Raw genomic sequence first — 22,735 nt, forward strand, 5'->3', positions numbered from 1 at the left:
ACTGGCAGAACAGGAATTTAAACCAGTTCTTTTGGCCTTAAATTGTTTGTTCTTTTTCTTTAGCGTTCCTTTGACTGAATACAGATTGCTAGCTTGTGATCTGCAGCAACTTTTCATCGCAGTTACAATTCATGCTTGCAGTTCCTCAGGCTCACAATATTTTAGAGTTATTGAAGATCTTATTGTACTGCTCGGATATCTTCAAAATAGCAAAAGCAAGAGGACCCAAAGTAAGATTTAATTTTCATGGATTTGTGGGGGGCAGTTGTATAATAGCCAAAAATGTCAGTAGAACCTAATCGCTTTCTCTGGCTTCTGTAGAGAGAGTGGGATAGAGGAGAGAAACTGTTTTACTAAAGGTTCATCCTTAACTTTTTGTGTGTGTGTGTGTGGTACGCGGGCCCCTCACTGTTGTGGCCTCTCCCGTTGCGGAGCACAGGCTCCGGACGCGCAGGCTCAGCGGCCATGGCTCACGGGCCCAGCCGCTCCGCGGCATGTGGGATCTTCCCGGACCAGGGCACGAACCCGCGTCCCCTGCATCGGCAGGCGGATTCTCAACCACTGCACCACCAGGGAAGCCCCATCCTTAACTTTGTTTACTGGCTTTAAAAAGAAGCCTTTTTAAGTGGCAAAAATTTAAAAGTGATGCCCTGATGTAATTAGTAGCTGCCAACACATCACTAAAAGAAGCTGCTAGGACTTCCCTGGTGGTGCAGTGGTTAAGACTCCACGCTCCCAATGCAGGGGGCCTGGGTTCGATATCTGGTCGGGGAATAGATCCCACATGCATGCCGCAACTAAGAGTTCACACGCTGCAACTAAGACCTGGTGCAACCCAATAAATAAATAAATAAATAAACATTTAAAAACAAAACAAAACAAAAAAACCTGCTGATTTTTCTTACCAAGTAGAATGAAAAGGCTTATGCTGAATAGTAACATAAAACATTAGTTTTCTTTAGTGTCAAATATTATAGTGAATATGGGGCAGAAAAATGTGAGAATTTCTGGTTAAACTTTTGCCTTATATATTAAAAAGGCTGTTCTTTAAAACAGTTATATAAAATGAAATAAATTTGTGAGCTAGTATTTTTCTATTGAATTTTTTATAGTAATCATTTGGAAATTTGCTTTAAAATTGCTTTTAAAGACAGTTAAGAAATGTTTACAACCATTGAGAACCCACATTGATCCAAAATTTTAAATTTATCTCTAATAAAACATTATTGGGGGGCTTCCCTGGTGGCGCAGTGGTTGGGAGTCTGCCTGCGGATGTAGGGGACGCGGGTTTGTGCCCTGGTCCGGGAAGATCCCACATGCTGTGGAGCTGCTGGGCCCGTGAGCCACGGCCACTGAGCCTGCGCGTCTGGAGCCTGTGCTCCGCAACGGGAGAGGCCGCAGCAGTGAGAGGCCCGCGTACCGCAAAAAACAAACAAACAAAAAAACAAAAAAAACATTATTGGCAGTTTTGATATTCCATGAATGTAAGAATCAGTTCAATTTAAAAAAATTAACAACCACATAGCTTGAAAACATTCTAGTATCTTCTGTTTTTAGATATGGCTGTTGCACTACAGTATAGAGTTCTCCAGGCTGCTATGGAATTTATAAGGACCACCGCAAATCATGATGCTGAAACCCTTACAGATTCATCTCAGTCGCCTTCTGCTGCCCACCATGCAGTATTTCAAAAGCGAAAGAGCATTGCTGGTGAGTGCTGAAATAATATTTTAATAATTATAAATGGAAGGTAGCTTGACTCTCCTGTATTCTGATGGCATTCACATTTGAAAACATTTCTTTGTTTCAAAAGCTAAACTATAAAGTTTGCGAAGGTTTTCCTCCCACATGAGGAAAACTGCTACTTTCCTACTGCTTTCTTTTCACTGCTGTTCTTATTCAGTTATCTCTTGAGCACCTGCCATGTGCCAAGCACTGTGTTAAATGTTGACGATACAGTGATGAAAAAAATAAACAGACACAGATTCTTCCCTTCTACCATAAAGTAGTAGAGAAATGTAGAAGGTAGGAACAGAGACCGTAACAGGGCAGCCTGATTTACATCCAGAGTTAGGGAAGTCTCTGAGGAAGTGGGATTTCAATATAAGGGATGAGAAAGGAGGTAGCAGGAGTCAGAGGAAGAGTATTACAGGCAGAATGAACAGCTTACGTGCAGGTCCTGGGGCAGGAAAAAACTAAGGTTGTTCAGAGAACTGAAAGAAAGCCATGTAGCTGAAGTGTAGCCCTTGACGAGATAGTGCTGCCAGATGAGGCTATACAGGACGGCATGAACCAGATCATCATATGGGCCATGTTAAGGAGTTTATTAGATTTTATCCTAATGGGAAGTTGTCAGAGGTTTTTGAGTAGCTGGCATGACATAACCAAATTTTCATTTTGTAAAGACCATTCTGGTTTCTGTGCAGAGTGGATTAGAGGAAAGTAGGAAAGGTAGTGGGAAGTGCAAGGAGGAGGCTATTGCAATAATCAGGGCAGGAGATGATGGTGGCTCAGATATGGTTATGCTATGCACGTGACTTTAGGGCTTGCTGTAAATGAGGACATGTCATCAAATTCTTATTTTTAATATTGTTAGACTTATATTTTAAACAAAATCTGCTCTGACCTATATACACATTAATTCAGAAAGATAGCGTAAACACCCCCCACACATACACATTGGCTCTATATATGCACACACACACACACACACACACACACACATGCACACACACACATATACATCTGTATATACTGGACATAGGTACGTGCGCGCACGCACACACATATATACATCTGTATATATTGTACATAGGTGCATGCGCACACACACATATATATATACATCTGTATATACTGGACATAGGTACATGCGCACACACACATGTATATATACGTCTATATACTGGACGTAGGTACATGCGCACGCACACACACACATATATACTGGACATAGGTACATGCACACACATACATAAATACGTCTGTATATACTGGACATAGGTACATGTGTGCACACACACACACATATATACTTCTGTATATAGTGACATAGGTACAAATGCACACACACACACACCCATATATATACGTCTTATATACTGGACATAGGTACATGCGTGCGCGCACACACACACACATATATACGTCTGTATATACTGGACACAGGTACATGCGCATACACACAGAGAGACACCCCCCCATATATGTAAATCTGTATATACTGGACATAGGTACACACGCGCACATGCACACACACATATATATATATATACATCAGTATATACTGGACATAGGTACATATACACACACACCCATATATATACGTCTGTACGTACTGGACATAGGTACATGCGCACGCACACACACACATATGTATATGTCTGTATATACTGGACATAGGCACATGCACACACACACACATATATATGTCTGTATATAGTAGACATAGGTACACGCACACACACACACATACACACGTCTGTATATAGTGGACATAGGTACAAGCGCACACACACACACATATATATACATCTGTATATACTGGACATAGGTACATGCGCGCACACACACACATATACGTCTGTATATTCTGGACATAGGTACATGCGCACGCACACACACATATATATATGTCTGTATATACTGGACATATGTACAAGTACACACACACACACCCATGTATTTACATACGTCTGTATATACTGGACATAGGTACACATGTGCACACACACACACACACACACACACACACACACACACATTTCTCCAAACAGAGGACTTGGTAAATTGTTTGAAGTTTAATCACCTGTACAGTCTTGAGGGCTTTTAAATCCGAATCTTTCTTCTACCCGAGTTAAACTACTTCACTGTGGTCGGTGGTATGCCGAAGTTTAAAACCATGTGAAACATTCATCTGTAGAGAAAAGCTATCAAATATACATTGTTTCGCAGGAGTATGTTTACATTATGCTAAATGAAAGGTTATGTAAATAAAACTTGTAAAGCATCCACGTAACTAAACTTATCTCCCTATACATCCTTCCTTAATTAATTAATTAATTTTTAACATGTTTATTGGAGTATAATTGCTTTACAATGGTGTGTTAGCTTCTGCTGTACAACAAGGTGAATCAGCTATATGTATACATATATCCCCATATCTCCTCCGTCTTGCGTCTCCCTCCCTCCCACCCTCCCTATCCCACCCCTCTAGGTGGTCACAAAGCACCGAGCTGATCTCCCTGTGCTATGCGGCTGCTTCCCACTAGCTATCTATTTTACATTTGGTAGTGTATATATGTCCATGCCACTCTCTCTCTTCGTCCCAGCTTACCCTTCCCCCTCTCCGTGTCCTCAAGTCCATTCTCTACGTCTGCGTCTTTATTCCTCTCCTGCCCCTAGATTCTTCAGAACCAGTTTTTTTTTTAGATTCCATGTATATGTGTTAGCATATGGTATCTGTTTTTCTCTTTCTGACTTACTTTACTCTGTATGACAGAGTCTAGGTCCATCCACCTCACTACAAATAGATCAATTTCGTTTCTTTTTATGGCTGAGTAATAGTCCATGGCAAATGTGTGCCACATCTTCTTTATCCTTCCTTGATGTAATATCTGAATATAATCTCTCCTCAGGAGCTTCCCTCCCAGTTGTGCCTCTTTTGTCCCAGGTAGAATTCCATCTTTTACCCAGTCTGGCAGTAGTGCTCAACTGCCTGCGTGCCAAAAGGTGACTTTGGGACCCTTTTCCCTTTGCAAGATTTCTTAGATAGTCAGAGACTGCTTAGATGGAATTCACCCTCTTTGACAGAGGAAAGTATACCTTTACTTCCTGCACAAATGCCTGCTGTTTCTTCCTTCTTGACGTTCTCTTTCTCAAATCTGTTTCTTCCCTTTTCTACCTAGTTCCCTGGTTTAGTTTATGATCAGCTTGTGCCTGGGCTAACACAGCAGCCCTTTTGCTATTTTCTGTTTGGTCTGTGATTTCTCTAACAGTCTGTCATCTCTCTCTTTTATGTACAAGAGCTTTTATCACCCTAAGCTTAAGAGCCCCGCAGAGCTCCATGTTTGTATTATTTATTTTTTCTTTGTGTGAGTCATTTTAAAGTGGATAATAGACTTTTAGTCCTTTCTCTAAACCATTCCCCTTTTTGTCACTGACTCCTCTAGCCTCTTCTACTGGGGCTTATATTTTTCACACTATCTAAGTAAATGCCTTTACCATAAGGCCACATGAGGCTTATAGAATCCTAAAAATTTTGAACTTGATAAAAGACCATGAAAGTCATCCAGTCCAGCTTCCTCATGTTGCAGATCCACCGAGGCCTAGACTTAGAGACTGCTGGAGCGAGGCCCCTGCACCTGTCTCCTTGTGTCCTACCCAACACCCACTCCTTCCAGGTCTGTTGTATCTTTATGTCTCCCTCAGGTCTCTCCCAAGAATTCTTCCTGTTTTAAATACTACCTTATTTAAATTCTGTCATTGTGAATCCAGTTTATAAAATTCCACTTTATATGTGTTAAACTGTTCCTTTGTATTTCCTTCCATGTTGTTTTACACATGTATTTGGCAAAGCCTGTGTTTTATTTGTTCAGTATTAGTCAAAAATTGTCAAAAGTGTGTTGGCCTTGTACACTGTCAGTGCAAAACATACACAGTGCTGAAGCGCCTCTGCTTCTGAGCAGTGTGGTTATTAAAAACTCACCTAAGTCCATTTGTTCATGATACTAAAGTGACTAAGAGGGATTTACATTTGCGTCATTTAGATGATGAACTGGTCCTTCAAAGATTTCATACAGGCTGTTCTCATGAGTGACAGATGTTTGCAGGGACGTTTTTTTCCTGGATAGACTTGTTTAGTGTTTACTGAAAACTGCTGAGATGGCTGGCATCTCCAACCCCACAAGCCGCCACCCCCTGTACCTCCCACAGGCCTTGTAGGGACAGCTCCTCTTGTGGCCACACACCATAGTTTTTGATGGCAGACAGGTTCACTCAGGCTATGAATCTCAGGATATCCATGGCCTGGGACCAGCGTTTCTTCAGCAGCACTTTCGCCACATCTAGATTGTGAGTTCTCATACTCTTGGAGGCGTTAGGTAGTATTTTATTGCCAGCTTAATCTTCTTACAGCCCGACTTGTGTACCATTCTGCTCAACAGCTCCGATGGTTCCCTACCGCCCAGTGAACAAAGTGCCGATTCCTTAGTGTCTGTGTCTTTTTTTTATATATATACATAGATGTGTATAAGAGAGAGAGACAGAATTCTGCTTGAATAGTAACATCACTATTTAGTATCACTCAACCTTCTGTTTGTAAACTGATTTATATTTCTACTCAATATAGTATACTTTTCCATATAATATAAATATTCTTATATTTAATGAATGTCTAATAATCTGTTAGATTTGCCATGATCTTCTTCCCCAACCTTCTTCCTTAACCATTATCAATAAACAAAGGTTTTTTTTTTACTTGTTTGTTTTTGCTATTATAACAGGATAGCAATGTACATTCTTACATATGTATTTTTTCCCTTGTCTGCTTATCAATATAAAAACTTTACACATCACCTTAATACACAAAGGAAGAAGTAAGTGTTAGGGTATTATTTAAAGATCTACACATACATTTAAACTGTCATAAATAATCATATATATGTATGTGTATGTATATATATATATATTGTGTTATTGATATAATTCACCTACCAATGAATTTCCTTTATATTTCAACCATTAATAACAATACCAACTATTAACTTTTAATTCTTTGTATGAGACAGGCATTGTGTTTCACATACATTATTTTATTTAATCCACAGAACACACCTCTTTATCCATTCATTCAGCCATCAAATATTTATTGAGCGTCAGCCATGTATCAGTTATGATTTCATCTGGTCTCATGGAACTTATATTTTACTGGAGAAAATGGTCAATAAGCCTGTAAACAAATATATTTAGTATAGTGTCAGATAGTGACAAATATCTACCTGTGAGGTAGGCTCTATTTTACTTTCTAATCCACATCTTACATATAAGGAACCTGAGGCTTAGAAAGCAGAGTATGTGAGGCCACACCAGCTCAGTGCAGCTTCACAGCCTGACTGCTGGGATACCCTCCTACTTTTTCAAGTACATAGAACTGAAGAAGACTTAACATTTCCTTATTTGGTGTATTGCTGTATCTCAGAATTGTGATTATCAGCTTCTTATACAGCATGAAAGCTGTCAGAGATGTAGACATGTGGAAGAATCTGCTTAAACTAAGGACATCATCTGATAATAATATTCTTGAATATTTCCCAGATATGAATTTTTCTTCTCTTTATTTGCTTCATTTTTGTCTCAAAGGTGACTCCACCTACCAAAATGTATTAACTGATAAAAAATACTGATTACCTAAAATACTGGACAATCTAAAATGCTATTAAAATATTTACATATCTTGCAGGACAAGTCATTAAAACCTATTGTAAGTAACATGTATAGAGGCTATTTGTGGACTTTGATATATATGCTTTCATAATTTTAAAAAAGGTTCGATTCCAATGAAGGATTTCATTTTTCCTCACCTACCAAGACGTCATTTTTGTTCCTGTGGTCAACTTCCGATGCCCTTCTCCTTCAGTCCATTAAATCAAGACTCAGTCCCCTCCTTTTCTCCTGGATCCGCTCCCTGTGTGGTGCCTTTCAGAGCAGGTGCAGTAACGATGCAGGAACCCCATTCCTGCCTCTTTAACCCGAGGAAACATTTCTCGGAAAATGCTTTTGAGCATTGAATCCCACGTGATGCATATGTTCCAAATCACTTTAATATCTGAGCTCTTCACTTTATTTGGCTGATTTCTACTATGTCACTATATACACTTTTAAAAACTAATTTATAAAATTCAGCAATGTTAATTACCCAGAAATAGTAATGTTCATGCTAAAATGTGATGTGCTTTAGAAATCTGTTGATTATTTTGGAATACAAGGAAGTGAAACAGTATTTGAAAATATTTTGTCAAAGCATTCTGAACTGTATGTGTGTGTGTGTGTGTGTGTGTGTATATATACATACACACACACACACACACACACACACACACACATGCTTCTAACAGTTCGAGTTTTTCAGAGGACTAAAATTTTGCCAAATGATATCCACCCTACTAAGCTATGTCACAAGCTTCAACATTCTTGTTTAGGACTTTGACATCAGAGGTACTGTTGCACTTCTTCAAAGAGGGAAAACGTACTTTCTCTTAATCACTCTCTTTCCTTTTGTATAAATTACCTTTGAATTAAATAAGGTTCTTTTCATGGTCTGATAATCAAAAAGTTATAGCAGAAATAGTTTCTTTGGTCCTTGTTAACTCTGGCATTTGACATTTTCATTTATATACTTGAAGGTCCTCGAAAATTTCCCCTTGCTCAAAGTGACTCTCTTCTGATGAAAATGCGTTCAGTAGCAAGTGATGAACTTCATATGATGATGCAACGGAGAATGAGCCAGGAGAATCCTGTCCAGGCAACCGAAACAGAGCTTGCACAGAGACTGCAGCGGCTCACCATTTTAGCAGTTAACAGGATTATTTATCAAGGTAGGACTAGAGAATAAATATGTTCTTACTCAGATATTGAACTAAAAGGAAAATAATTTAAGAGAGAACTGACTAGGTTTCAAATTTTTTAACAGCATTATACTTTCATTGTTAGCATCCACACTAGTAAAAGAATCTCTCATTTGGAACTAATAGACTTGAATAAAATTCCACTTTTTTTTTTTTTTTTTTTTTGTGGTACACGGGCCTCTCACTGCTGTGGCCTCTCCTGTTGCGGAGCACAGGCTCCGTACGCACAGGCTCAGCAGCCATGGCTCACGGGCCCAGCCGCTCCGCGGCATGTGGGATCTTCCCGGACTGGGGCATGAACCCGTGTCCCCTGCATCGGTGGGCGGACTCGCAACCACTGTGCCCCCAGGGAAGCCCAAATTCCACATTTTAATATGTTAAGTGCTGGCCTAGACTGATCATTGAAGTTTAAAATAGTACAGCACCTCCAATATATTTTTTAAACTTTTCTTTGAGATAATCATAGGTTCACTTGCAGTTATTAGGAAATATCACAGAGATCCTGTGTACCCTTTACCCAGTTTCCCCCGATGGATCTTGCAAAACTATAGTCCAGTATCAGTACCAGGATATTGACATCGATACAGTCAAGAAAAAGAACTTTTCCATCACCACAAGAATCTATATGTTGTCTTTTAGCACCACACCCATCTTCCTACCACCCCCATCCCTTCCTCAATCCCTGGCAACTATCAATCTGTTCTCCATTTCTATATTTTCATCATTTCAAGAATGCTAAATAAGTGGGATCATACAGTACACAGCCTTGTGTAGGATTGGCTTTTTTCACTCAGCATAATTCTCTGTAGGGTCATCCTGGTTGTTGCGTATATCAATAGTTTGTTCCTTTTTTGGTTTTGGTGAGTAATAGTCATATGTAATATGTAATATGTATGCAATAGCATAGATGTCACAGTTTAGTCATTTACCCGTTGAAAGTTGATCTGGGTGTTTTTCAGTTTGGGCTTATTACAAATAAAGCTAGCTGCTATAAACATTTATGTAAAAGTTTTTGTGTAAAAGTAGGGCTTTCCTTTTCTGGGTAAATGTCCAAGAGTGCAGTTTCTAGGTTGTACGGTAGATGTGTGTTTTGTTCTTGTTAAGAAACTGCCAAACTTTTCTAGGGTGGCTGTATAATTTTATATTCCTACCAGCAATGTGTGAGTGATCCAGTTTTCTTCACATCTTTACCAGCATTAGGAGTTTCACTGTTTTTAATTTCAGCCATTCTGATAGGTAATATAGGGGTATAGCCTTGTGGTTTCAATGTGCGTTTCTACAGGGGCTAAATGATTTATATATTTATGTATAAACTTTAATACCTACAGCAACCACTAAAAAGCTATGCAAAGAAATATACTCAAAAACACTATAGATAAGTCAAAATTCTAAAAAACGTTCAAGTGACACGCAGGGTTTGTTTCTCTTTTAACTTTTCTAATTTATGTTTGGGGCAACCAGCCTCCAGGGTAAACTGTGAAATTGAACCATTTTTATCACATGCATGGCATTTGATGGGGTAGCATGTCCAGTGAAACAGGTCTGCACATCTGTCTAGTGTAAATATCACATGGTCTTTATGTTTAATTTGTACAAGAACCTTTATGACTTTAGTAATTTTGCAGTTTAATTCATCTTCATTAGTAAAATAAACCTTTAATTTAGAACTGCATGACTTATGTATGTTTAAATTTCTACATTGTTTTAGGTGAATTCATTTTCTCTAGTATTTTGTATATTCTACATCTAATACACCTACTGCACATTTATATTGTGACAACGGAATCAGAAATTACGTAGAATATTTTTGCCAGCATCATTACCATTTGTAATGGCTAGTGATTTGACTAATTCAAACTTGACTAATTTTTTGACTTGATTTGACTAATTTTTTATTCTTCTTTTAATTCAAAGAGTTTAATCCAGACATTATTGACATTTTGAGTACTCCAGAAAATGCACCTCAAAGCAAGACCTCAGTTTCCCAGACGGAAATTTCTGAAGAAAATATTTATCATGAACAGCCTTCTGCTTTCAATCCATTTCAGAAAGAAATGTTCACATATCTGGTAGAAGGCTTCAAAGTATCTACTGTAAGTAAATTAATTACATGGGAAATGTTCATTCACAGAAAAGGATCAGGGGTTTTATGTGTCTGTATTATATGTTTCCAAAATCATATTCCTACACTTTCACAGTGTTTTCTGAAACTCAGACAACTTGAATGTTAATAACAGAGTAAAATGTAATGCTAATTTACCCTTTCGAGAAGGACTCAATTCATGCAGCATTGTTTTTAAGTCTGTAACCCAACAACCATTTTCTAATGTTGTAATTTTGTAAATAAGATCAGCATCAGAAAAGAGTAGGAATTTGATGATTACTATGAGGTTTAAACTAATAACCTGTTTTTAACGGACTTTATTTATAGCTACCTACTCTAGAATTATTATTGTTATGAATAATTATGAAGTGTAGATGTTGCCTTAAGCATATCCATCCAACACCTTCAAAGTGACACAGAGAATACTGACAGGCGTCAGGCTCCATTTATCATCAGCTCACTGAGGGTTCTGTGGGCCACTTCCAATTGACCATAGGGAACAAATGGGTCAGTACACTCCGTAGATACCAAAGGCTAATCTAATTCTAGCAGAACTCATAAATCATGATTCTGCTAACCTCTAAATCTAAACTAGATTTTGTTGTCTGCAGGTTCCCTTAGAACTGAATCATTCACACAGAGCCCTTAGGACCGGGAGTAATTGGAGAGCCATTTCCCAAACTCAGAATAAACTCTAAAATGTACTGATTCCAGTTTTTAAACCAGATGCAGGATATTTGATCAGGATTGGGTTAGCCTTTGTGGGACCACAATCGAAACAACTTAATTGGTTATTTGTTAGGGGATATTGATGGTCATTTTACATGCAGTTCTTAATTTGTGACAATTATACTCAATGTTTTAATACTAATTCAAGTCTTTATTATGAATCCTTTCTCTTTTATATTGCAAAATCAATGTAGGCTTATCTACCACTGTTCTTTGATGGTTCTTTTTTTTTTTTTCCTTTTAAAATTTCCAAGCCCTAGGTAATTTTTTTAAGTGGCTTAGGACTTTAGCTTCTTTGTCTCTCCTTTTAAAAATTGTGGTAAAATATACATAACATAAATTTTGCTATTTAAGTGTACATATCAGTGACCTTAAGTCCATTCACACTGTTGTACAACCATTACCACTATCCATCCCCAGAACTTTCTCCATTATCCCAAACTGAAACTCTGTACCCATGAAATAGTAACGCCCCATTAGCCTTTCCCCCAGCCCCGATAAACTGCTATTCTACTTTGTCTCTATGACTTTGACTTTCTAGATACCTTAACTTTGACTTTCTAGATACCTCATATAAGTTATCATACAATATTTAATATAATATTTGTCCTTTTTGTATGTGGCTTATTTCATGATTCATTTTAGTAAAATGTTTTTAAGTTCATTCATACTGAAGCATGTATCAGAACTTCCTTCTTAAGGTTGAACAGTATTCCATTCTGTGTATATAACACATTTTGTTTATCTGTTCATCCATCAGTGGGTATTTGGATTGTTTCTACCTTTTGGCTGTTTTGAACAGTGCTGCTGTAAACATCGGCGTACATCCATCTCTTTTAAACCCCGTTTGTATGGATGTATATGTCTTTCTAATTTCAACTGCTTAAAAATTCTAGAGTAAAACATGTTCTGTGATTTTTAGGACTGTGTTGAGGTTAGGATATTATTGCTTAAGAAGTGTGATCCTAATTCATTCCTGTTTTGATTTAAGAGTTCAGGTAAAGCCAGTGGTTCCAGACAGCAGTGGGCTAAAATCTTATGGTCTTGTAAGGAAACCTTCCGAATGCAGCTTGGGAGACTGCTCGTGCATATTTTGTCACCAGCCCACCCTTCACAAGAGAGAAAGCAAATTTTTGAAATAGTTCGTGAACCAAATCATCAGGAAATACTACGAGACTGTCTTAGCCCATCCCTGCAAGTAAGTACCCCAGTACTTCGTAAGTAAAAACTATTGGTCAGATATAAAACTGTACAAAACAAGAACTGAAATTAAACTGTATTTTCATGCCAAACACCATAAATTAGTTTTCTTACCAAATAAATATTTTCTGAGGTCTTTCTTCAGATGCTCTTTACCAGAGTCAATTTGACCTCTCTGTTTATTCCCCATTTCTTTTTCCAGGGTTTAAGAAGTTCTGTATCCGAGTTCTTATAAGACCCTTTGTAGTCTGTTACTAAATCTTGAAGTGTTTTCTTTAAGAACTGTTTGGAGACTAGATTCCAGTTCTTGACTTCATATTTGCCTTTGTGCTTGGTTTTTTAAAAGAATAGTAGGAGTGCTTTGCGTTTTCCATTACATCATGGCAGGAGGGAGAGAGTGTCTGGTTGCTCTGCTCTTTGAGATGGTAGCAGCCTGATAAATCCGTTATGAAGTTCATCCTCAGTCTTTTTTTAAAAAATTAATTTATTTATTTTTTGGCTGTGTTGGGCCTTCGTTTCTGTGTGAGGGCTTTCTCAGCACACCACTCCGTCTCTCCTCCCCTTTGTCTGTCTATATGCCCGTTCTGTCCATTTAGGCACGTACCCACATCCCCACATCACGTGGTACCACCTTCAAAGCCTTCCTTCCTTTTTTTTTTTTTTTTTTTTTTTTTGCAGTACGCGGGTCTCTCACTGCTGTGGCCTCTCCCGTTGCGGAGCACAGGCTCCGGACACACAGGCTCAGGAGTTGTGGCCCACAGGCCCAGCCGCTCCGCGGCATGTGGGATCTTCCCGGACCGGGGCACGAACCCGCGTCCCCTGCATCGGCAGGCGGACTCTCAACCACTGCACCACAGGGAAGCCCCTTCCTTCCTTTCTTTAGTCCATTCAGAACTCTTCCTTCTTGAAACTTTATTGAAAATTTTATTTTTACACATTTTAACATTTTATTATTTTCTTAGGATTTGTGTTTAATAGATTCGATTCCTTGAATCAGTTTTCTGAGAGCTGAAAACAAGACTCTGTGTGTGTGTGTCTCCAATAACACCTTTTCTAGTCCCAGTAACTGCAGCCAATAAATGATTGATCAGAGGATGTTAAAATGAGATATTAGAAACAACTTCAGTGTCTAGAAAAATCGTGTGTTTCTTTGGATATTCAGAATGAATAAAAACATTTCTGCTAGTTTTTCAAGATGATTTTAAAATGTCACTGAATACTAAACTGAAATATTTTTAGAGTTCTATCAAGAACATTGCCTTTAAGACACACATATGAAAGTATTCTAGTCATTTACCATGTCTCTTTATTTGCCAACTCTTCAAGCCTTTTACTTGCAGAGCATCTGTTCATTTTTCTCTTTTGGTCAGGTAGCAGCTGTCTCTTGACTAATTTAAAATGTTGCATTAAAATGAGCTTTGCTATTTTCATCATTGCATATGTTCATCTTATGCTTTTACAAAATGACATGATGTGATTCAGCGTGTTAATTTAAATATCACCCAAAATGTAATAGTTTCCAAATCCATTTGTTGACTATTCACATTTTAAAATATCATAAAGCCAAATGCAGTGATATTTGTATCAATGTACATTTTTTAAAAAGTAAAACTATGCATGTTTCACTTGTTGGCAAAATTAATGTCTAAATATACATAGTGTACACATAACCATCAGGTGTAATATCTGTAGCATGAAAGGGCCACTTAAAAAATCATGAATTGAAGTTTGGTTTAGGTTTACACTTGGAAGAACCTTAAGTACCTTAAGTACCTTAAGTAACACTCTAATTTTCTTTATAGTGTCTGTTCATAGAAGATTGGCCTAAACCAACACTTCTCTGGACATGCACAGAACTGAGTGATGCCATATTATTGGTTTAGAGTTTTTTACCTTTTGTTCTCCCTAGGGAATAGTGAATGCTTACAAACAGATCCAAAGATACATTTTTGTTCTGGAATTTTCTCCAATGTTTATTCTCCCAGGCAGAAGTTAAAGGAGAAAGAATAATCATGCAGAATCCTCTTACCTTAAGGTTTAAAGGAAAGTTTTCCTTCCAGTTCAGTTCTATGAGAAGAACAAAGAATTATTTTTCTTTATCCCAGGCTTATTTTCTGTATTCCTTTAGCAAATCCTCTCCAAAATTCTTTCCCCAAAAGGTTGTGTGCTTGCTTTTTTCCTTCTTTCCTTCTTTTCCTCTTTTCCTTCCTTCTTTGCTTTCCTTCCTCTTTTCTTCCTCCCTCCCTCCCTCTCCTTCCTTCCTTCCTTCCTTCTTTCCTTCTTTTCTTCCTTTCTTTTCCTCTTTCTTTTTTTTTACCTTTTACAATGAAAACTTTCAAACATACTAAGAAAAATGGAGACTAGTGAATACTGTATGAATACCATATGACCATCACATAGATCTAACAATTGTTAATAATTTTTATCATATTACCATCATTTCTTTTTTCTGAAGTATTTTAAAGTAAATTATAGCAATCATGACATTTTTCAAAAGACATTTTTTATGTAACCGTAACATTATTATACCTAACAAAATTAGCATGTACCCTAATGTCATCATATACCCAACACATAATCGTTTGACAATTTCTTCATTTGTTTCCAAAATGTCTTTTTTAGCTGATTTATTTAAACCAGATCCAACCAAATAAATCTAGCAATGTAATTTAATTTACTGTTAAATAATTTAAATGTAAGAAATAAAAATTCTTTATGACTTTAGAAAAATTTTTAATTAAAAAAATTGTTACTTTTTTTTAAAGCATGGAGCCAAATTAGTTTTGTATTTGTCAGAGTTGATACATAATCACGAAGATGAATTGACTGAAGAAGAACTAGACACAGCAGAGCTGCTTATGAATGCTTTAAAGTTATGTGGTCATAAGTGCATCCCCCCCAGTGCATCAACAAAATCAGAACTTATTAAAGTGATTAAAGAGGTGAGTCAGTGAAAGCATAAGAAACAATTTTCTTAGGATATCCCATTGAATATAACTAAAGAATGAAAGGGTTTTTTTTTTGTTAAAGAGTACCATTGATAATGAATTTGGTTTTTTCTTTTCTTTTTTTTTACTTTATATTGCTTTTTTACTATGAGAGAACAAATAGGCCTGTTTTAAGGAGCATTTTATTCTCTGTGGTCATGCTTATCCATTATCACTAGCTTTCAGGGAAGGAAAGATTTTAATAGTGACAGGCAAGTTGAATCATCAACCTTAAGTTCTGGGTTCTTTAATGAAAAGGCAAAATAAGGAAGCAAGCAACTATGCACACCCATCGGGTTTGGCAACCCTAGTTAGCTATTGCACCCTAATTTCTGTGACCCAAATTGTGTGGAAACAAACGGGAGTTACAGCATTATTTAAGTGGTTAATGTATTTTAATATTTTGGTCTCGTGGGGACAATATTTTTTTCCTTTGTTAACTTTGTTTTAAATTTAGTTTGTTGAGCTCTGTGCCAGTGTTAAATGGTAAATAATAAGTTCTATCTAATATATTATTATCCAAATCTTTTAGGAACAAAAGAAATATGAAACTGAAGAACATGTGAATAAAGCCAACTGGCAGAAAACAGTTAATAATAATCAGCAAAGGTAGGATTTTATGTGTTCTAAAGCTGTGTCTTTTAGGAACCCATTAGATTTCACATATACTTTTAGTTTTAAAGTATCATGTTTTGATATACATTTAATGTTCCACATATCCTTAACTTATGGGCTTCTTGTTTGTTTAGTCTCTTTCAGCGTCTTGATTCCAAATCAAAGGATATATCTAAAATAGCTGCGGATATCACCCAGGCAGTGTCTCTTTCCCAAGGAATTGAGAGAAAAAAGGTGATCCAGCACATCAGAGGAATGTATAAAGTGGATCTGAGTGCCAGCAGACACTGGCAGGAGCTTATTCAACAACTGACGCATGATAGGTAAGCATGAATTTTTATATATTGATGTTATTTTCACTCCAGAGTAAAGATTCATAACATTATCACATTAGTTTAAATATATTTTGTTTACTCATTTGTGATTTATTTCATCTTGAAGAATAATCCTATGAGAATATATTTTTTTAATTTTTAGGGAGAGAGAAAATAATGAGAGGGAGAGGCATTAGCTCTTCCAGAGAGAAAAATCTATATATTGGCTTTCATTTTAAAATATGATCTTTGCAAAAGAATAGAGAAATCACTGAAACAGGATAGTTGGGAAATAGACCTTTTTCCAGTTAAGATTTTAATAACACAGTTAAAAAGATGGATCACAGATAAGGAAAAGAGGGAAGTTAAAGTATTATTCTCTGAATTTGATTAAGATAACTGATTAGTATTATGACTTCGAGGCACTAAACATTATACACTAATCATTATACACTAAAGCAAATTCCAGGTAAACAAATGAACGAATCTCAAAAAGTTTACAAAGTAGAAGAAAATAGGATATTTATCAATGGTGATGGACGGACAGATAACTTTCTTAAGATCAAACACAATTGAAGAAACTATAAAGAAGAAATTAATGGCTTTGACCTTTCATATTTTCCAGTGTATTTAACAAGTATAACCATAACAAAACATCAAAGTTTATTTTCAGCAAGTATTTCACAGTTAACATTTTTATGGTTTTAAAAATGCATTAAAAAAATGCATAAAGATTTGAAAATAAAATATCAAGATCCCAAAAGTTTGAATAAGCAAGACATGAATATACTCTTCACGTAAGACAAATAGAATTAATAAACAGATGGGAAAATATTGACTATTGCTAGAAGCTGATTTAAAACCTTTAGATACCGTATTTTACCTTTTATGTTACAAAAAAAATTTTTTTTAGGTGCTAATCTCCACAGCAGGAAGAAATGTATCTTAGCCCTTGGTCAGAGGTTTGGTGGCATTGTACACTTTGACATGTGTCAGGAACCCTACAAACATTTTATTTCTAGTTCCAGTTATCCTGTTTTAGTGATTCTGTCCTAAGGAAAATATTCAAAATATGGAAAAGTGATATGCATAAAGGTTTACATCTCTGCATTATTTATGTTAGTGAATGAATGGGAAACAACTTAAATATATAATAATAGTAAGAGAGTTAAATACATTATTATGGGCTTCTCTGGAGGCGCAGTGGTTGAGCGTCCGCCTGCGGGGACGCGGGTTCGTGCCCTAGTGTGGGAAGATCCCACGTGCTGCGGAGCGGCTGGGCCCGTGAGCCATGGCCGCCGAGCCTGCGCATGCGGAGCCCGTGCCCCGCAACGGGAGAGGCCACAACAGTGAGAGGCCCGCGTACCGCAAAAAACAAACAAAAAAACCATTATTATGCATCCACTCAATATAACGTTAGCCATTTAAAATGGTAATAATAAAGACTATACTGTGTTCAGTGAAAGAAGGCAGGCTATAGAAATGTGTATACATAATAATTTTAACTGCAATTTTAAAAACTGAAAGAAAGTAATCACTACCAGTATTTTGGTATGTTTGGAGTAGTGGGATTAAGGGTAATTTTTTTTCTCTTAGCTATTTCTAAAAATGTATTTAATATGGTTCTACTATTTCCTTTCATTTAAAATATTAATTTACTTTAAAACATTTTAAGAAATGTGATTACTACAAAAGTGAACTCATTTGTTATATTAGATAATAGGCAAAATGGGAAATGAAAAAAATTAACTTGGAAAATTGATTTTTTTCTTTAGTTAACCATACTAAGTCTAATATATTGCTAAAGCATACATAGTAGTCATGCTATATCTTTTTAAAAATTTAATAGATACAAGAAATTGGTAGCAGAGCTTGCCTCAAGGCAGGGTCACTGGGACTCTGGAGCAGAGGATACTTTTTTTTTTAATGTTATTCTTTTGTACAACGTGTATGCATATCCTAGTCTAATTATATAACTGGTGGGGATTTTTCAATTGAATAGATAAATTTTGATTTATTTATTCAATTGCTATAATAATTTTTTTTAAACTACAAATACTTCAGGTTACCACTTAAAATCTTTTCTTTTCACTTGCAGAGCAGTCTGGTATGACCCCATCTACTATCCAACTTCATGGCAGTTGGATCCAACAGAAGGGCCAAATCGAGAGAGAAGGCGCTTACAGAGATGTTACTTAACTATTCCAAATAAGTATCTCCTGAGGGATAGACAAAAATCAGAAGGTGATAGTGGCTTCTTGACTCAACATGTAAATATAGCAGATTAACTATGGGCATTACACAAAGATAATAATGTCCTTTTTTGCTCCGCAGATGTGGTCAAACCACCACTCTCTTACCTATTTGAAGACAAAACTCATTCTTCTTTCTCTTCTACTGTAAAGGACAAAGCTGCAAGTGAGTCTATAAGGTAAATTTGAATCCATAGACATTTTCTCTTTTGTTGAAGGTGTTAAAGACTTTAATAGTCTATTGTTGCGCTTATGTAATATTTATTTTAGATAATGCCATGGATTTGGGAAAGATCCCAAACATGGCTCAAAGAGAAGACAAAGCTGAATGGCCAGAATCCAAAAGGAAGAGACATTTTTGTTAGGGAGGATTCATTGGACTTCAGTCATCATGCTCTGGCCTTTGGTTGCATACATATGTTTTTGTAGCTGATTTTTCCAACAGCTCTGTGAAATAGATAGCGCTCCTGGTGGCATCGCAAGAGGCAATCTAGTGTATTGATTAAAAGTTCAAATCCTAGTTCCTCCTCTTACTAGCCATCTGATCTTAGCCTCTCTCTGTCTCAGTTTCCTCATCTGTTACATGAGAAAGATAAGTCATAGCACTATTCAGTGGGTCAGTATGGTAACTATTGATAGTATTATTATTATTGTTGTGGTCGAGGTTGTTTTGATGCCCATTGTATAGATAAAAAACTGCGAGACTCAAAAAAGATAAGTGACTTGACTAAAGAATAGAGGAACTTTTCTGACTCTGAATCCCCCCTTTTTCAGAGCCATGAACCAATGTTTGCTTATTTACTGGAAAATATAAAATATCAAAGTCTCTTTTAAATAACGGAACCCCTGTATTCTGCATAAGAGTGTTGGGATTATTCACCTTTTCTAAAAGTTTCCGCTATTTTCTCCTCTGTTATAATGTCAAAAAATGAGATATTTTCATGTGGATTTTAACAAGATGTTTTACGCTTTTGAAACTCTAGTCTGCTTTGCTGAAATCTTCTATGATAAAATAAAGCTTTTACTCTCTGAAATCGGTCAAAACATTTAATCATAGTAATTTTAAATATGTTTTGACAGAGTGAATCGAAGATGTATCAGCGTCGCACCATCTAGAGAGACAGCTGGTGAATTGTTGTTAGGTAAGTCACATTTTGCAGATTTTTACACATATTCACCCTGCCTGTTTTATTCTTAGATAATTTGAAGCATTGTTTTGACACACTACCATTAAATGAGATGAACTTTCTATAACAAATAACCTCTTCCTTATAGGTTATTTGGCCTTAACATTGTATATAATGTATATGACTCATGAATGTGAAAAATGACAATCTTATTCACTGAAAAGCACATGAACAGCATTTTAATTTTTATAAAATTGACTTTCTTCATGAGTATACATTTTTATATTTAATCATTCCTTTTATTATATATCAATTTTATTTTTGAAGTAAAGAATTATTGGAATACTTATATACCTACTGTTTTAACAGATACCCCTATGCATATGAAATATATCTACCTTGAGATTGTTCATAATTTATATTCTCTATTGTACTTCTGAGAGAAAGGCCAAGACTGTCGATCCATGGATAGTTACATTTGGTGAGAATTTTTTTCCTCAAGACGTGCAGGAATAAGGTTTTATCACTCTAGTCTCTTTTCCCTTAAAGAACCAATTTGTACGCTGTGGGCCAGTTGTTCTCAAAGCACGGTCCCCAAATCAGCATCAGCATCACATAGGAACTTCTAAGAAATATGCATTCTCAGGCCCCAGCCCAGACCTGCTGAATGTGAAACTCTGTGGGTGGGCCCAGCGATCTGCATTTTTATGAACCCTGCAGAGATTCTGATGCACCCTCAAATTTGAGAGTCGCTGCAGTTGGCTAAAGCTATAGCCCCGAAGGCCTGACAGGCAGAGTTTCGAGCTTGCCAGGGATGAGCCCCAGGGTCACGAGGATGGAGATGGTGCCAGTGCTCAAGGTGACCAGCACCCACTGCAGAGCCCCAGGGAAGTTTCTACTGTTTGGATACATGACGTAGGGACATGCATTAACAACAGCCTATCAAGCAGGAAAAATTGGGGAAGTATCTTGTAAGGCCTTTTCTGCCCTATTGAGTGTTTAAGTCAGCAAAATAATTAAGCGTTCCTCTTTTGCTAGGAAATTTAGTTGATAACTTGACTCCAGTTAATGTATGACAAAATAAAGCAAAGTAATATGCTAGTAACCTAAGAAGAATACTGGTAATAATTCATAGCCCAAACCTTTTATCATGAAGTGGCAGACACTGTTAATAAACATTTTACATATATTCTAATTTAATTCCCACAGTGACCCTGTGAAATAGAGTCCTCCCTCTTTTTTTTATAATGAGGCTAAAGTACAAAGAGGTTAAGCAACTTGCCTAAGATCTCATGGATGCCCTTCAAAAATATTTATTGAGTATTAGGAGCTCGTTCTGGGTTCTGGGATTCAAATGCAGTCCAACTGACTCCAGAGGCATGCCTTTAACCATATAAGGTAATAGTGCATATACATTTTTAAACTCATACCAATTATTTTCCGCAGGTAAATGTGGAATGTATTTTGTGGAAGATAACGCTTCTGACACAGTTGAAAGTTCCGTGAGTAGAGGCTTAAGTTTGCATTTATATGAATCTAGACAAATTCCCAAAATGTATAAATTTAATACAACCAGAGAGCTTGTAGAACTGTTAGAGTTCATTAATTGTCTCACTCTGTGTAAATTTGTCTGAATTCCAATTTTTTTTTAAAGATAATTTTAAAAAGAAGACCATGCCATCCCCTCTGGCTCATGGTCTCATTCGCAGAGCCGTGAGTATTATGAGTCATATTCTAAAGTGCTCCTGTTACTTCTGTGTATGTCCACTCGATTTCTCACTGCTGTCCTTAGTAGCAACAAGCTCCCTGCCACTCCCCGTTTACTATCATGTATATTTATTTGCCTTCAAAAAGAAAGAAAAATATTGTCTAATTGAATAACTTAAGTAATCCTGATATTCACATAGCTTAGTAGTCATGATTTTTATTCTTCTGGAAATCAATCAGAAAATAACAAAAAAGACTCAATTCACATTTTTGTACAGAAAAGCATTTTACCCATTTGAATTAATTTACATGCCATTAAAATGTTGTTTTGAGAGCCCTGTAACAGGAGAAGTAAGGCTCTTTATTTCAGAACTTCTAAAGCTACAAACTGCTAAGGATGTAAGTAAATAAGATTATGTATGGTTTAATGGTGAATACATATTTAATTCAAAGAAATTAATGAGTGAAAACATAAAATTTGGTTGTAAAGCAAATCATGTTAAAAAATAATTAATTTAATACAGCCCCCGAAAACTGAGTAGGCATTATTTCATAATTCATATAGCAATTACTACAGTATTTATCCCAGCTAGTAAAAATATAGTTATGTTATTTTTCAAGATGTATCTTTTCAGCAGCCAAAGAATTTAATAGTTGATACATGAACCAGCTTTTTTTCTGGATCCAAAAGGTTACATATTCCACCTTTAAAACTATAAAAAGACCCTTGCTTTTTAATAGATTGAAGGCTTCTTTTCTCTGTCCTTTTGTAGCATTTTTTCTTACTTCCTGTATGACATTTGCTATCTTGCCTTTTAAAAGTGGGTGCAAATATCTCGTTCCCTCTTTTTATCATACATAGATTTATTTTATGCAGAGCACTTAGCAGAGCACCTTGCCTGTAGATGCTTAATTAATGTTTATTAACTTGAATTCATGTTGAATGTCGAAGCTAAACAGGAAGGATTTGGGTTTTAAGAATGAGAATATTACGTTTTCATTAAAATATTTTATTTTCTTTGTAATATATTTCCTGTCTCTACTTCTAGAAATGAGTTGGGACCCATTACAATAGT

At 36.4% G+C, this 22,735-nt stretch overlaps 1 protein-coding gene across 1 annotated transcript in view; it reads left to right on the forward strand.

The window, feature by feature from the left end:
• Window positions 1-22,735, forward strand: part of LYST (lysosomal trafficking regulator) — a 192,132-nt gene that overhangs the window by 114,081 nt on the left and 55,316 nt on the right. Inside the window, exons 28-39 of the mRNA XM_067025680.1 lie at window positions 64-230; window positions 1,558-1,710; window positions 8,403-8,594; window positions 10,539-10,717; window positions 12,449-12,655; window positions 15,423-15,599; window positions 16,177-16,253; window positions 16,394-16,582; window positions 18,672-18,817; window positions 18,908-19,004; window positions 19,906-19,967; window positions 21,399-21,454. Of these exons, the coding sequence (XP_066881781.1) occupies window positions 64-230; window positions 1,558-1,710; window positions 8,403-8,594; window positions 10,539-10,717; window positions 12,449-12,655; window positions 15,423-15,599; window positions 16,177-16,253; window positions 16,394-16,582; window positions 18,672-18,817; window positions 18,908-19,004; window positions 19,906-19,967; window positions 21,399-21,454 (1,702 nt within the window). The remainder of the gene's footprint in view (window positions 1-63; window positions 231-1,557; window positions 1,711-8,402; window positions 8,595-10,538; window positions 10,718-12,448; window positions 12,656-15,422; window positions 15,600-16,176; window positions 16,254-16,393; window positions 16,583-18,671; window positions 18,818-18,907; window positions 19,005-19,905; window positions 19,968-21,398; window positions 21,455-22,735) is intronic.

This window comes from Kogia breviceps, chromosome 2 (assembly GCF_026419965.1).
Source record: "Kogia breviceps isolate mKogBre1 chromosome 2, mKogBre1 haplotype 1, whole genome shotgun sequence".
NCBI lineage: Eukaryota > Metazoa > Chordata > Mammalia > Artiodactyla > Physeteridae > Kogia > Kogia breviceps.